This window comes from Eschrichtius robustus, chromosome 11 (genome assembly GCF_028021215.1).
Source record: "Eschrichtius robustus isolate mEscRob2 chromosome 11, mEscRob2.pri, whole genome shotgun sequence".
In the NCBI taxonomy this organism is placed as follows: Eukaryota; Metazoa; Chordata; class Mammalia; order Artiodactyla; family Eschrichtiidae; genus Eschrichtius; species Eschrichtius robustus.
This window is the reverse complement of record NC_090834.1, coordinates 108,968,282-108,984,498: the sequence shown is the minus strand read 5'-3', so window position 1 is coordinate 108,984,498 and position 16,217 is coordinate 108,968,282. Positions and strand designations below refer to the sequence as shown.

Below are 16,217 nucleotides of genomic sequence, written 5' to 3'. Positions count from 1 at the left end.
CTTCATCTCTTTGCTCGGCCTTGCCCCGCCCCCTGGCTCTCCTCCTTGCTCTCCGGGCCTTCCCGCCTCCACCCACCACCCCCACCCCCCACCCCGCCACACCTGCTGGTGGAGGGCCGGAAGCCCAAGGGTTAGCTCAGGAGATGCCAAGAGCTGGGGAAGAGGCTCTCTCCCCTGTGTCCACCGGGAAGACATGCGCACAGCAGACTCCGCTCCTGGCCCTCCACCTACCCCCTCCTCTAGTTCTCCCAAATATCTGTCTGTCGCTTACCTTCCTCCTCCCAGCCTTTGCTCGTCTACCTTACTCCTCCGGCTGACTTTAGTGGTCTTACGGGTCTGTCCCCCTGCACAGCTGTCTGTCTGCCCTCCGGTGCTCTCTCCGAGCCCCGCGCATTTAGCCCTCAGCTTCCCCAGGACCCCCACCTGTGGCCGGCTGTCGGATTCCCTCAGCAGTGACCCTCACCTTCTCGATACCCTTCATCTCCCAGGGAGGCCAACAGACTGAGGCCAAGTATCAAGTCTCAGCTGTGACTCTACACTTTTCTCTCCAACATAAAACAGCCAATTAGGGGGAGAGAGAGAAACTCATATTGGACTGCAAGCAAATGGGACAGATGCTGTTTGAGGGATGACCTAAGATCAAATCCCAGGTCCATAACCTACCAGCTGAGTGACCTTGAACAAATGATTTAAAGCTCTCTATTCTCCAGTTTCCCCATCTGTAAAACGGGAATAATCAATACCTTTATAAGAATGTTGGAAAGGGTAAGAGAAACAATGAAGGTAAGATGCTTGGCTGAGGCAGCGGCGATCAGTAATCACAGATGACTGATGTCTGGCTGATGACTGATGTCTGGCGTGTCAGGACGCCCTAGTGAAGAGCCACTGGGTAGATCAATGGGCTAATTGCTCCCAGGTAATACGGGGATATTTTACCAGGACCTCCTGGAGACAGTGCCCTAAGCGAAGGAAGTTAACAAACGATGGTGATGTCAATCAGTTGACAAATATTTTAAAGACCTAATTACCTGCCCAGCACCGTGCTAACTGGTGTCGGAGAGCCTAAGGAAAGAAGTCCAAGGCCTGACTTGGCTTCTGCCCTTACAGAGCCTGCAATCTCTCTGGGAAGAGAGCGAGCTTACCTGAGCCGATAAGAAACAAAAGCATGCTCACGTGATGTGCACCGGGAGATAGTGACAAGTGCAGAGCCACCAGAAGAGGGGGAGCTGGGAGTGTAGGTGCAGGAGCGACAGGACCTGCTTGTGGGTGGGGCGAGCCAGGCTCTGCCGAAAGTCCCTGAGTCACCTGACCCAAGTTGGGGGGAACACGTCCACCCTGAGGGGTCCAGTCTCTTCTGGCAGAGACAGCTGCCTAGGTGTGGCCAGGGGCAGCTGCAGGCCCCACCGCCAGCCTAACTAGATAGAAAGGAGAGGGCCTCTGGGCTGTCTCCATCCAGAGGCTGTACTGTGAGGCACCTAGCAAGGGGCTAAACGGGATACAGGGAGAAGGAAGGTACGTCCCACGCTACGTACTGTGAGCTTCTTGGGGGCAGATTCTGAGTCTTCCCCATCTCCCTGTCCAGCACCCAGCTCAGGCTCAAGCTTAAGTCCAAACAAGGTGTTCAATTAGTGTGTTGAACAAAATCCAGGAAGAGGGACCAGCCCCCCCATCCCCCCATCTCCACCCCCTGCCAAATGCTAGAATCCAAAGCAGAATTTGATTAAGTGCAGAAAGACGCAGGCAAAATACTATTTAAGTCAAGAAGGAGGGAGTGATCGCATCCAGTTGGGCGAGGGCCCTGCTGGCCTGCTGGGCCGTGGGCCCCATAGGGCAGGAAGTGGCGCCTGAAGACCACGCTGTACTCCCAGCGCCTAGGACACAGTAAGTGCTTCCGCGTGGGACCTGACGCCGTTCTTGGAGGATGGGCAGGACAAGGGCTGCTGTGTCTGCCTCCCTTTTAAGCAGGTAGCATCGTGAGGGCAGCCTCCACCATGTATTCATCTTTGCATCCCTGCAGCATTTTAGCACAATGCTGGGCACAGGATAATGTACTCCATAATTTGATTTAAACAGATTTAAAGAGTGTCAAGACAATAGTGCGTGAAAAGCCAAGAGAAAAGAGTCTCAAGGAGGCAGCTGACCCGCAGTGTCAGGTGTCCCAGGAGAGCAGAGAGGAGACTTGGGTGGGGGTCTCCTCCCTGATTACCACCTCTCTGGTAATCAGGGAGTCACAGGCCACCTTGGTGAGAGCAGCTGAGAGACGCCGAATTGCGAGATTAAAGATGGAGATGGTGAGAAGAAAGTCGGAAGGGTAAATCTATTCCCTCCGGAGTCTGGTGGCAAAGCCAATATCTAGAGGCAGCAGCAGGATCACAGAAGGGTTTTTGTTTGTTTGGTTTGCTGTTGCTGTTTTTATAAATTTATACTTATGTATTTATTTATTTTTGGCTGCATTGGGTCTTCGTTGCTGTGCGCGGGCTTTCTCTAGTTGCAGAGATCGGTGGCTACTCTTCGTTGTGGGGCATGGGCTTCTCATTGCGGTGGCTTCTCTTGTTGCGGAGCATGGGCGCTAGGCGTGCGGGCTTCAGCAGTTGTGGCTTGTGGGCTCGGTAGTTGTGGCACACGGGCTTAGTTGCTCCGTGGCATGTGGGATCTTCCCAGACCAGGGCTCGAACCCGTGTCCTCTGCATTGGCAGGCGGATTCTTAACCACCGCGCCACCAGGGAAGTCCCCTGTTGTTGTTTTTAAATGGAAGAGATCAGAACATGGTGTTGTTGTGTGAGGGGTGGTGGCTGGAGAAGGATTGAGAGGTTTGGGGAATGGAATCAGGGACAAACAGAGGAGAATCAAAAGGGTTGCTGGGTAGCCATGTGGCACCAGTGATATCAGCAAACACATCTCTGTCATGGACTCATCGGCATGACTGTGACATTCCCTGACATTTCCTAGCAAGCCAGAGGTGGGAACAGAGTGAAGAGAGGCTATTGCCCGAGGCTGAGGACAGGCAAGCAGGGATGGCAGTGAATCAAAGGGCGAGAGACTCTAGAGGGCTAGAGATTGCCCGCTGAGCGGCTGCGAGCCGGGCACTGTGTATGCTTACAGGGCGGGGAGTAGAGGGAACCGGTGGCAGGGGTGGGGGGCAGGGGGTGGACGCAGAGGGGAGCCCGGCCAGAAAGGGCATTTCAGGGGTTGAGCTCTTGAACTCTCCCCCAACAGCTCCCTACTGATGAGGTCAGGGGTGTGAGTCCTTCCTGTGGGTTTTGGTGCTGTGGACCACGAGGCACGTAGCTCCTGAAGAATGGCAGCTCATCGGCTTTTCTGTGAACGGGTTTGTCATTTGTTCTCCATCCACAGCTGCTTCAGGAGAGGTGATGAGTTTTCATTGGTTATCTTAGGTTCCACCTCTTAAGTATGGTCTTATAGTCAGGGGCCCACGTACACAGAGGTCAACTGAAGAACCTGCAACACCTAGGGCCCTGCAGAGGCACCGGGGGAAGGGCATTATCTCTAGAACGCCTTCTGTTCCCAGGAAGGTTAGGGAGAGTGGGAGGGAAGGAGAGAAGGCCCTCCTCCCTGTCACCCCCGATAGCGTGCTGTGGAGGAGAAATCTCATCCTCATCTTGGGTGCCTGGAAACACACCTGTGTTTGAGAGGATGCGTACAAGATGGAGAGCCGTCACTTGTGCGAGGTAACTTTTGGGGTGGGGGAGTGGATAGAGTAGAGGCTCTGCTGGGGGCTGGCAAGAGGGTAGTCATGCCTTGCCAGCTTCCTGCTTTTGCAAAGACTACCCATATCCAGGACTTAGGTCCCCCTTGGTATGTGGGAGACTCATTGAAGCACGCATCACACACACACACACACACACACACACACACACACACACACACACACACACACACATTCCCCACTTGCCATAGCCACCCCAAGTGGGGAAGGGCCAAGGGAGGCCCTTGTTCCCCTTAACCTACAGGGCAAGGGCTAGTGATCCAGGCCTGGCTGAGCGCTCTGATGGGTGGCTCCCTCTTAGCTCCCCCTTATTCTCTGGAACCACAACTGTCCCTGCCTTTGTTCCTTCAATTCTTGAGCTCCCTGACTCAGCCTGGTTCCCCAATTTCCCAGCAGCGGACAAAGCCGTTGTCAGTAGGCTGGGGGTAGGGGCATTGAGGGAGTAACTGTGAGCTTTAGAACCAGAGCTCTGGCCCTTTCCCCAACCTTCAGCATCCCTCAGCCTTCCTAGTTCAGAGGTCACCTCTAGGCCCCTCTCCAATTTGTCCCGATCGCCAAGGCTAGCCTGATGGGGTGGAAACCGAGTAGGACCTTCCTCCCAGCTGGACAAAGTCTGACACCTGGTGGCCAAGGTAAGGAATGGCCAGAAGGGCCCCTTTTCAAATCTCCCCAGGATTTCCCTAGAGCCAGGAAGGCCAAGGTGAAAGGGGAGGTGATGGGAGGAGGTTTGGGTGGGGTGTTTGGGACAGAGCAGAAGAGACATCCAACGGCAAAAACCCCAGACCTAGGGGAACTTTTGCCTTCCACCAGGCTCCCGCCCCTTAAGCCCACGAGGCCAGAGAACCTGGAACAGGAGGAAGGAGGGTGTCTGGGAGGGTCAGGAGGGACCAGGAGGAGCTGCCTGAAAGAATTTTGGCCCACAGGGTGGAGAATGGGGCCCAGGGTGTGTGAGTGTGTGGGGGCCAAGGGTGTGAGTCTGGTGCCCAGAATCTCCAGCTCAGGGTGGGTGGCAGGGCCTGAGGAAGGGGGGATGCAGGGAGAGGGAAGGAGAGCGGGCTACGCCCCGCAGCCTGCTGGGCCCCAGGCAGCTGCTTCCCTCCCTCCACCTGCCCCCACCTTCCTAGCTCTAGCTGGCTCTCCCCACGGGCCCCATTGTGAGCTGGGGGAAGGGAAGTGACTCTTAGGGCGCGTGCGCAGTGCTGAGGCCCCCCCATCCTGCCACATTGTCTGAGCTAAGCCAGGTCTAATCCCCCTTCCCCTTGGAGCAGTCAGTGGTGGGCCTCAGCCCTAAAGAAGGTGCTGGGATCCTGTTCCAGTTCTTTTCTCTCCTTTTCTCTTGCGTTTCCCCAAGACTTTGGCCTTGGCCGTGAGGCAAGGGCCTTGAGTGTTCCCAGGCCAAGGTGCAAAGGTCACTCCTGCCCATCTCATCACCAGCCTCTGGGGATCGGGGCTGACAAGGAACCTACGCCTGGGTCTCGGGAAGTTTCCTGAGAGAGAGAGAACTTAACCGCCAGGTCAGACCTCTGGCCTGGGCTTCCAGCCGGACGCCTGAACTGACAGGCAAGCCCCAGGACAGCAGTTCTGGGGACAGGCCCGGAGATTGCCTGAATAGGGATAGGGGTTCCGGGAAGGAAGGTTAACAGCGGCAGACAGGGTTGGGGGAGTAAAGAGGGAGAAGACCTGAGGGTGGGCAGGCCAAGGTCTGGCCTAGTTGTGCCAGCACAGCTTAGGACTCCAGATGCCACGTCAGGGAAGGACACCAACTGGACAGAGATGGCTCCAAAACCCCTGGGTGCCTACTCCTTCGAGCCTTGGGGCTTGATCCCACTGCTGTCCGACCAGGCGAGGGGGGCGATGCTGCCTGCGGAGAGTTCCCTCAACTCCAGGCCAGAAAGCCAGTCCTAGGGTGCCTGCGCTTGAGCTGATGACCTGAACTGGGACAAGCTGAAGGCCAAGGGAGACATCTTCCCGGCTGGGTGGGAGAGGCTAGCAGGGCCTGGGCCAGGCAGGGCTGTGGGCAGCTGGCAGGGATGGCCCGGACAGTGCCCAGAGAGCAAGCCAGGGTGCCAGAGAGGAGAGGGACTAGCTCAGGCGGCAGTAGGAGCCGCTGTGGCCGCCCAGCGGCATACCCCATTTCACGCTCCCTGGGCGGTGGCAGGGCCCCACGGCTATCAGCTTTCAGGGGTGGGAGGGACCAGGAATGAGGAGGGGTCTGCCCCACCCATGGCTCCCTACTCCCTCAGGGCTTTGTGGGCGCAGGAGCTGGGTGCCACACACCTCCAGACACGCCCTCTGGGGAGGGGTGGTCAGTCCCACAGAGGCTGGACACCATCCCTCCCTGGAGCGCTCTGTGCCTGACTGGACCCCACACGGAAGCCCTTCCCAGGCCTGGTGGAGAGGGCCTCCCTGCTTCCCTCCCCACGGCAGCAGGGCCCCTGTCTCCCTCAGCGTGGGCCCCACTTAGTCCAGAAGGCAGAAGCGGGGATTAGACCAGGCCCAGCCCAAACAATAAGGCAGGGAAGGGCCCTCCAGCTCCGCGCAGTGCGCCCACGAGCTCTCACTCCTCCACTCCGCCCTCCTTCAGGAAGGGATGGGGAGAGCCGGGCAGGAGGAGGCCCCTGAAGACACGGCCGGCTCCCGCTCCTCCTGCTTCTCCTCTTCGGTGGTCTACTCTCCAGGGCGTTCTCCTCCCGTGTGCCCACAGTCCTCCTAAGGCAGAGCGCCCAGACCCCAGAGCAGTGCAAGAGGGGGAAGGCAGAAGCCTCTGAGCAGACCCTTGCACCCCTGGAAGGAAGAACTGCATGGGATATCTGGAGGGCGCTCAGAGCTGGGCTGGGCCTCACACTGATTCCCAGACTCCCCCTGGCCAGGGCTTTCGCCTGCCGCCAGGAAGTTGGTGAGGAGGAGGCGGGTATAGGGGTGACTCAGCGATGACAGGAGCCCAAGGGACAAAGGTCATGGGTGGAGAATTGAGAGACGCTGTTTACAGCAGCCCACCTCCTCCAGGAGGTCTTCCAGTGCTAAGCCAGCCTCAAGGTCCAGCCCACTTCTGACCCTCTCTTCCCCCTTTTCCTGTTTGTTAGGAATTTTATCCTTGCGCTGACAATTTGTGTGTCCGTCTGCTTGCCCTTTAGCCTGTGAGCTCCTGGGGAGCACGGAGGGACAATGGTTTTCTGGGGCCCCACCATTGCCTGTGACTATCAGTACTTCCTACTTCCTCATTTTATCTTGTACCGCACAGCTTGCGGGATCTTAATTCCCGGAACCAGGGATCAAACCCTCGCCCCCTTCAGTGGAAGCACCGAGTCCTAACCACTGGACCGCCAGGGAAGTCTCCAGTACTTCCTATTTCAAGAACCATTTCTGTCTATTTCAGTTGAGTGAATATGTGGGAAAGTGCTTAGAACAGTACTCGGCACACTGTAAGTGCCATATATGTGTTAGGTTTATTGTTGGTATTTTTTGCTCATACTCTCACATTGGGGCGGATTTTACTGATGAAGGACTGGGGATCCAAGCGCACTCTGTCTGGCCTCCTGCGCGGTGTGGAATCTTCCTGACTAGAGGACGGGCAGGGGCAGGCTGTAGGACCCCAGGAGAGCCAAGGAGGCAAGCACTCGTCTGGACTCAAGAGTGGGCAGTGTCTCTGGGCGCAGCTTTCAGAACCCATGGGCTTCTCCGGGCAGGTCTCCTGGGGCCGGTGTGGGGGGCGTGGGAGCCGGGAAGGGGTCGGGATGAGCCCAAACTCTCTCCGGACCTCCAGACCTGCCCCCACAACGCTCGGCGGGCCAAGGGGCGGGCTTGGAAGTCTCCGGCTGGGCTCTGGGGAGCTACACACCGGCCACGGGGATTAGTGAGGCTGAAAAGAACATTTGCCTAGGAAGGGAAAACGGGAAGTGAGAGGCTGAGGATAACACTCTGCAAGTCCCCCGAGAGCCACTGCAGACCAGTGGGGGGGGGGGGCCGGAAGAGGTGGTGCAGTCTGGGGATATCATGACAGGTCCCCCACCCCAGCCTCACCCCCTTCTCCCCCAGAACGCAGCTGCATCAGCTGCCCCGCCCCCTCCGTCTGCACCACCTGCCATTGGCTGGGGCTAAGCCCCGCCCCGCAGAGGAGGCCTCCCATTGGCTTAGGTCTTTGCTGTTTGCATGCTTGTGGGGGTGGGGGAGAGGCGTCATTCCCTGGAACCCTCGGACTTCCTTTCTGTTTGTCTGGGTCATCCGTCTGCCCATCGCTGGCCCCAGGCTCGCTCTCTGGCCCCAGCCCTCTCTCACTCTCTCTCTCTCTGCAGCTGTCTCTCTCGTGCCCGCTGGCCTGTCTCTCCTTCCCGGCAGTCGCCTCCTTCTCCGCCTGCCTGGGTGGCCGCCATGGGCCGGAAACGGCTCATCACTGACTCCTACCCTGTAGTGAAGAGGAGGGAGGGCTCCGCTGGGCACAGCAAGGGGGAGCTGGCACCAGAGCTAGGTCTCTGAGGTGTGGAAGGGCGGGAGGAGTGGATGTGAGGGACAAGAGAGGACGTGGGCAATGGTAGGGGAAGTGAAGTATGTCCTCTACTTCCTACACCAGACCTGGCAGTGGACAGCAGAGGCAAAGGGGCGGTGAGGGCTGGGGAACAGTGGGTCAGCTGTGAGGCGAGGGACAGGGGACCAGCCCGGCAGGGCACAGGCTTGGGCAGGCCTGAGGAACAGCATGTCATTGCAGGGGAAGAGCCCCAGCCCCTGAGCGTGGATGAAGCGGAGATGGAGCTGCTGAGGCAGTTTGACCTGGCCTGGCAGTATGGGCCCTGCACAGGTGAGAGCCCCCTCAGGCCCCGAGAGCACATCCCGGAGCCAGTCCTGCCACCCACTCGGCGCCCAACAGCCCCAGCCCCTGCCTGACCCTCTCAGCACTGTCTCTGGAGACCAGGGGTGTGGAGGTCCTGACACACCCCTCCACCCACACTCTCTAGCCTGGACGCTTCCCTGCCCCCCACGAGGCCCCACTGTCTTCTTTCCACCCCCGCAGGGATCACACGGCTGCAGCGCTGGCATCGGGCAGAGCAGATGGGCTTGAAGCCTCCCCAAGAAGTGCGGCAGGTGCTGCAGACCCACCCCGGTGATCCCCGCTTCCAGTGCAGGTCAGAGGCCGGCGGGGGCTCTCAGGGGAGCCAGGGACTTCCCCAGGCACCACCAGCCTGCTGACCCTGGATGGGGGCCGTCCTGACCTGAGGAAGAAATAGGTGCAGTCTTGGGGGGTTCCTCGCTGAGCAGGCAAGAAGGTTCTACAAGGTGCTTGGCTCAGGAGGCAGAAGCTTGCCTTAATACTTATCTCGGAGCTAATGGTGGAGGAAGGGTACACTAGGGCCCAAGGGACTATTTAATACTGAGAGGTTGGCCAAGGACCATAGGCCGTGGCCAAGAGCTGGGGCTGGTGAGAGCGGATCAAGGGACTTAACTGACGCGGGTTTTTCCCTCCATCCTACACCCCCTCGCACAGCCTCTGGCATCTCTATCCCCTCTGAAGCACCACCTAAGACCTCCCGCCCGCTACTTGAGAACCTCCAGACACAAGCTAGAACCAGTTGCTGCCCCTCGGCTCAGCTCTGCTGTGGAGAACATTTGGCAGGAAAGAGGTTCACAGGGAAGGGAAGAGGCTGAATCTGGAGGTCCAACCAGCAGGCTCCCAGTGCCCCCTCTGAGAACCGACACAGCCGAAGCCAAGCACCTCCTACATGGAGAGTGGTCTCTGAGGACGAGGACCTGGCCATGACCCTTCTGAAGCCTGCCACATGCCTGACCTGAACACTGTGGTCCTTGGGATGATGTGGCAAGTTAGGCACCGCTTTGGGAAGAACCAGACTCGGGCAGAAGGCAGATGACCGAAGAGGCAAAGATGCGCTCTGCACCTCAGGCTGGGAATCTGAGGGCAGAACTGGCTGAGCTCACGGGGCAAGGGGTTCACTAGTGCTTATCAATAAAGAACTCTGAGCCTGGAAGCCTGACCTCCAGTCTCTTAATGTGGCCCTGCTTGGACGGGCAGCACCCAGCAAGTTGATAGGTGGGAGAGAACTAGCACCATGCTTTCCTGCAAGGTGCGTGTTGCCTCTTCCACTGCCTAACCCTAGACCTGAGAGGAAGGAAAGAGAGACACCTTTAAAAAAAAACCAACGGTCAGTCCTCACAAGCGCTGAGCAACCTCTGGCGCCCCCTGGTGGTGCACACTATTCTAGCCACCTTCCCTTACCAGCCAGGAAAACCCCACTGGACCCACCACCTAGCCTGCCCAGGGCTGCCCACTTCACAAAAATGGATTCTTTGTCAGAGCAGGATCCATGGGGCCCATGACTCATAAGGTCCAGACAGACATACATTCCCAGCAAGCACCTCTACTTCCCACATGGGGGCCACCTGGATCCAAAGCAGGGTTGGGGGAGCGTTTCAACTTGCAGGACCTGCTCAAAGATGGCCATCATCTGAGGAGCTTTGGTAGGGAACTGGAAAGTCCTGGAGATGGAGGAGAACTGGCCGTATTCAGAAACAGCGCTTAGGGGACCCTGGGACATATGACGTGGAGAACGGAATCAGTACTCCTTTTAATGGTGTTACTTCATTTGATGCATCAGCCCTCCATCCTGGGGCAGATAGAGACAGAACTATTAACTCCTTGGGAAGAGGCCTAGAGGGCAATCAAGTGGCCTTTTTAGTCCCCATTTTATTGAGCACTGACCATGCCTCAAGTACTTTAAATGTATTATCCCTAAATTTCCTAAAAATCCTTCATGGTAGATTTTACAGAGAGGGAAACTGAAGCCTAGACGGTTGTCCAAAGTTGCCCAGAAGCGCCAGCAGCAGGTATGTGGTGGCGCAGAGACTGGGGCCGTGTGCACTGGGCTCTTCCCGTCTCCGCCATGGGCCCTGCCCAGCTGCTGAGCACCTGCTGTGTGCTGGGCTCTAGAGCTCCTCTGGGCTGTTAGTGGTCAGGAGATGGACGACAACAGACACGTAAATATTATGTCAGGCGGTGGTAAGCGCTGGGCAAAACTAGGGTGAGAGGTCAGAGCATGCCAAGCGTGCTGAAGAGGTTGGTCAGGGGAGGCTCTCCGACAGGGTGGCATCGGGCAGGCCGAAGGGACAAGAAGCACACCCTCCCCAAGGCAGGAGTGTTTCCAGCCCGGTCCAGGGGCAGCACGGAGGCCAGGGGCCGGGCAGAGGGAGCGAGGAAGTGGGGGGGCAAATGAGGCCAGAGAGGTAGCAGGTTGGTCCCACAGGGCTTTGCGGACCGGGACGAGGAACCTGGATTTTATCCTGAGTGAGAGAGGAAGACACTGGTGGTCTTAAGCCAATAAATGACAATCAATCTTACGTCTTGAAAGCATTACTCTGGCTATTGGTAGAAAACAGATTGTGGGTTTGGGGAAAGAAGAGGCAATGAAACCACTCAGGAGGCTACTGGAGTTGGCCTCGTGAGAGGTGATGGTGATTTAGCTCCACGTGGGAGATGGAGGTGGTAAGAAGTGGCCAGATTCTTTTCTTTCTGTATTTTGAAGGGAGAACTAACTGACAGGACTTGCTGATCAGTTGGCTGTGGGGTTTCAGAGAGAGAGGAGCCAAGGATAACTCCAAAGGTTTGGCTTGAGCAACTGGAAGAGCAGAGTTCCCATTACTAAGATGGGAAAGATTGCGGGAAGGGGAGGGTGGGGCGGGGAATTAGGAGTTCAGATTTGAGGTCTGTGACACATCCAAGCTGGGGAGTAGGCAGTGGACATGCAAGTCTGGAATTCTAGGGAGAGCTCTGGGTTTGAGATATAAATTGGGGCATCTTTTACGTGGCATTTAAACCCGTGTGTGGGGATGAGATTACCTGAGTGAGTACAGTTAGAGGCAAGGAGTGGTCCGAGGACAGCCCTGAGGCTTCTGTGCTTAGAGGCAAGGGAGGAGAAGGCCTGAGCAAGGAGACCGAGGAGGGGCCAGACTGGAGAGAAGTCAGGAGAGGGTAGGGCCTGGGAAGCCTGGGCAGAGGGTCAAAGTCTCAGATGCTTCTGAGAGGCTGGTAAAATGAAGCCTGAGAAGAACAGCACACTGGACTCGGCAACGTGGCGGTCACAGGAGACGAGCAGCTCCCACGGGGTGATGGGGATGGGAGCGGGCCTGGAGCGGGCTCAGAGGGAGGGCAGGGCAAGTGGAAACGGGGAGCATGCTGATCCTTCCAGAGACCTTTCACTGTAAAGGGAGCAAAGAAACGAGTGGCCACTAGAGAGGGTGTGGGATCAAGGAACCGTTTTGATTTGTTGTTCTGTCTCGTCTTTTGTTTTAGGTAGCGTGATAGTACAGCATAATGACCCGGTGAGGAGGGTGATCCGACAGGGAGTCTTTGTGGAGGTGAGAAGGGCCAGGACTAAGACACAAGGAAGAGTGTGGACTTAGACCGGAGCATCCACTGTGACAGGAAGGGAGGCAGAGGACATGGGAGTAGATGCAGGTAGGAGGACACGGTTGGGGGTGGGAACATTGGAGAATCAGATGTCTGCTGACAGCCTGGTACGCTGGGAGGGATCTGATGTTTACTGAGCGCCAACCCATGCCATCTGCTGCACTTCACGCTGGCTAGTTGACTGCTCAGAACAATCTCATTAGGTGAGTATTATCCACTCTCACAGATAAGGAAACCGAGGCTGAGAGGGAAAGTGCCCTGCTTCATCCGTGAGCACCGGGGCCCACCCGGGTCTGTCTTCCCACTGTGTTACCCCACACCTGCATTCCCACCCACACCTGCGCTCCAGGTGTTTAGGGTGGCATCGAAGAGATAAGACTCACCCATGTGGAAAGTTAAAAAGCAATGTACTACAAGTGCTACCTTGGGGCACGTAGGAAGGTATAGACACGGAGTTCTCAGGAAGGAGAGAGTGTTAAAGGGACCCTCACTGCAAGGGCCCTGAGCACAGGACTGCCACGCTGGCATGGCCCTCGCCTTACCTCATCACGCCTGGCCCCTCAACCCGCCAGGCCCCTGCTTCTTAGACCTTTCCGCTGCAGAATGAATGCACACTCGCCACCAGGGCCACTCTGAATATTCTTAGTAGTTGTGTGTTTCCTTTTTGGCCAATTTTGCATTCTACTCCATGACGTGTGTGGAGTAGTTGCTGTAACGTAAAAATGGCTGAACTTATTTACCAAGTAAAATGAACCCCAGGAAGATGCGTTCCTGTGTGGCCTATGGCTGGTTTCATATACCGCGACACGCCCACTACCACCCAGCCGAGGCTGAGCTGCACTGCAGAAAGCACCAAACAAGCGTGTGTTGGGAGGAAATGGAGGTCCGTGGCCCTTGAAGGGTGAGTAAGAGTCAGCAGACAGAGAAAAACATTCTAGACTGAGGGACTGAGCAAAGGCAGTGAGGAGAGGTGGGCGTGTGTGCCCAGGGGAGATGTGTGCAGACTGCAGCACTTGCTCTACAAAAATCAGCGCAACCCAAAGCTAGCGTTTCGGTGCTTGCTATGTATCCAGCACTGTCCTAAGTGCCTTTTATCCTCACAGCAATCCTAGAAACGATTATAAACATTTTATAAAGCAATTTAGAGAGGAAATTCAGGCACAGAGAGGTTAAGTACTTGCCCAGGATCACGTAGCATGTGACTGAGGAGAAGAAATAGGATTTGATCCCAGGGTCCCGCTCCAGAGCCTGCACTCATATCATGTGGGATAACACGAGTGAGGTGGCCGGAACAAACACAGGTTCTTGAGCCTGAGACAAAGGAGTTTGGACTCATCGCTGGTGATGAGAGTGCCTGAAGGTTTTTGAGCAGGAGAGAGACAGGATAAAAATAATCATTCTGGAGAATCTGTCTGACCAGACTAGACGGGGAAGAAACTGCCGGCAGGAAGGCCAAGTAGGAAGCTATAAAATATCCAAAACATGGGTGCTGAGACCTAGATTAGCAGACAATGCAAAGGACAAGGACAAAGAGCTATACGAGAGCCTGCAAAGGAAGTTGGCAAGACTTGCGTTTGGGAAGGAAGGATGGGGAGGAGCCGTCCAATATGACTCAGGTTTTGAGCTTGGGTGGGTGAGAGAATGCTGGTGCCATGGGCAGAAAAAAATGGAAACTGGGAGGGGAAGACAGGCTTGATTTCATGCATGTTTAGTTTGAGATGACGACAGGACATCCAAATGGAAACATCTAGTAGGCAATGGAAACCCAGAGGTGAAGTCCAGCAGCAAGGTCAGAGAAGAGTGTGGAATCCAGGGGACAGAGGGGAATCACCTGCCAGGAGCAGACATTTGAGCCCATGACCATGGATGAGTTCTCTGAGAGAGGAAAGGGAGACAGGGAGAGGGTGTAAAGATAGGACCAAAGATGGCACTTGGGAAAATTCTCTCTAGAAGAAGGTGGAAGAAGACCAGCAAAGAAGAGGGGAGAGTGTCAGAGTGGCAGGAGAGTCGATGTAGTGTCCGGGAGGTTCCTGAGAGCTTCACAAGTGGTAGTGGCTGGTGTGATGGTGCCGAGACGTCAAGGAAGATCTCATTAGGAGGAGGTGGAAAGGTACAGGATGGCTCACCCTAATTCGGTCCCCACATTTCCTGCTTCCCTCTGTCCTTGTTTTGTAATTCTCGCTGGCATCTCAGCTGTCATAGTATCTACCATGCCACACCCATCAAAGAGGGGCACACTGATTCATTCTTTATTGACTCAGGTGTGGCAACATTTATCCACCCTCAAACTCTGACAAACTCACTAGTAGCGTGAGGGCTTAAGGAGCTAATTTACCAAGAAACTCGAGTAAACAGGGAAAGGAAGACATTTCTGAATTAGTCTAGAAGTAGATGGAAGCCACAGCAGTGCCAGCGTGAGCGAATTTGGGTTAACACCACCTCCAGGACTTAGGGGATCCTCAACATGATTGCTAGCTTTCTCGGCATGTAGGTCTCCAGTTCATCCACCTGAGTCCTAATCTAGAAAACAACTTTGTGCCGGTCACAGCACAGGCAAATCAGAACCCTGGTCCCTAAGTTTCAAGAGCTTACTGTAGTGCGAGAGAGAGACAGAAAAGATGTATAAGAGAATTTTAAACACTGCCACAAGACGGGTGTAAGATGGACTCTGGGAACTCAGACTTCCTGAAAACGGCCCTTTAGCTCAGTATTTAAGGATGAGTAGCGGCTTCCACAAGGTGGACAAGGTCCTTGGTAACTCTTGAGTCCTACTTCAGTCCTTTGTCTCTTGAAGGAAAAGGCATTTCCTAGAGACCTCCTACGGGGCGGAAGCCTCCCTCACCTCGCCAGGAGGTTCCGACGGCTCCTGTCCTGTGAGTCCCACCTGGATGGCATGCTGTTCTCTCCTTGCAGCTTTCCCTAAGAAGAGCTTAGGGACTCCTCCTCTGCATCCTGTGGTAACCTGGTTATATTTTGTTATAGCATGTCACATTGCTGCAACAATACATTTCATTGTCTCCACTGCTGGAGAGTGTTTTATCCTTGTCACCAGTGCAACTAGCACAGGGGTTGCTACGTAGGAAGCACTCAAAGCTGAAAGAACCTTCCCACTTCACTCACACCTACTGTTGGATTGGTCGGTCCTGTCCAGCCTGTGAGAATCATTTATGTACCAGTTGTGAAGGTCAGTCCTAAACTCCAGTGAAATCTGGTCTCCATCTAAGTCACTTCTGGGGGTTGTGTGGCCTTGACGGCAGGAGCCATCTTTTCCTAGAGCCTTCTCGTCAAGGAAGGCATCAAGGCTGTCTGTCAACTTCAGAAGCAGGATCCTGTTCCATTCCTATTTTGAAGCCTGTGCCGCCACTGGGCCAGCCTGCCGAGCGTTTATCTGAGGTCCTCTCACATGAGAGTGGAGACAGTCATCCTATCCAGAGTGTGGAGGAGAATCCAGCCAACTTTTCTACATGCTCTCAAGAGCATGGCCGCCCAGGATTCTACATTACCTCCCGCAATACTGGCGTGTAAACTGGTACAATCCCAAAGACACCAATTTGGCATTATTTATCAAAATTACAAATGCACATATCCCTTTCAGTTCCTACGTAGAAATGTATCCTACAGGTACCCTTGTATGTATAAAATAACATTATAGCACTGTTTGTAATAGCAAAGACTATAAATAGCCTAAATGTCTCTCAGTAAGGCAACCAGAATGTAAGTTGTAGTAAATGATGGATGCCGTGCTGTGAAAAAGTTTGAGGAAGCTCTTTATGTATTGGCGCAGAATGGGATGATCTGTGAAATATACAGCTAAGTGGGAAAAAAAGGATTTACAGAACACTGTGCACTCTCTGCTATAATTTAGGTTAAAAGGTGTGTATTCACTTGTTTCATGCATACAGTACCTCTGAAAGGACACCCAAGAACTTGATACCACCAGTTGCCTTTGAGAGGAAGGTAACTTGGTGGCTTGGAAATAGGAATGAGGGGAAATTTTTCATTGACTAAGACTTTTAAACTTTGAACTATGTAACTATATTACCTATTTAATCAATTAATAAGAAAAAAAGTCTCACCGTA

At 55.1% G+C, this 16,217-nt stretch overlaps 1 protein-coding gene across 1 annotated transcript; it reads left to right on the top strand.

Annotated features, from left to right (window-relative positions):
* Positions 1–7,890: 7,890 nt before the first annotated feature.
* On the top strand, positions 7,891–9,702 carry POLD4 (DNA polymerase delta 4, accessory subunit). Its single transcript, XM_068556452.1, has 4 exons — positions 7,891–8,192; positions 8,430–8,519; positions 8,733–8,844; positions 9,204–9,702. The coding sequence occupies exons 1-4, from the start codon at positions 8,096–8,098 to the stop codon at positions 9,226–9,228; spliced, it is 324 nt and encodes a 107-aa protein (XP_068412553.1). The 5' UTR covers positions 7,891–8,095; the 3' UTR covers positions 9,229–9,702.
* The last annotated feature ends 6,515 nt before the right edge of the window (positions 9,703–16,217 follow it).

Coding starts and splice junctions, on each gene's coding strand:
- POLD4 (XM_068556452.1), top strand. CDS start 8,096: ATGGGCCGGAAACGGCTCATCACTGACTCCTACCCTGTAGTGAAGAGG. Junction 8,193..8,429: donor GGAGCTGGCACCAGAGCTAG/GTCTCTGAGGTG, acceptor ATGTCATTGCAG/GGGAAGAGCCCCAGCCCCTG. Junction 8,520..8,732: donor GCAGTATGGGCCCTGCACAG/GTGAGAGCCCCC, acceptor CCACCCCCGCAG/GGATCACACGGCTGCAGCGC.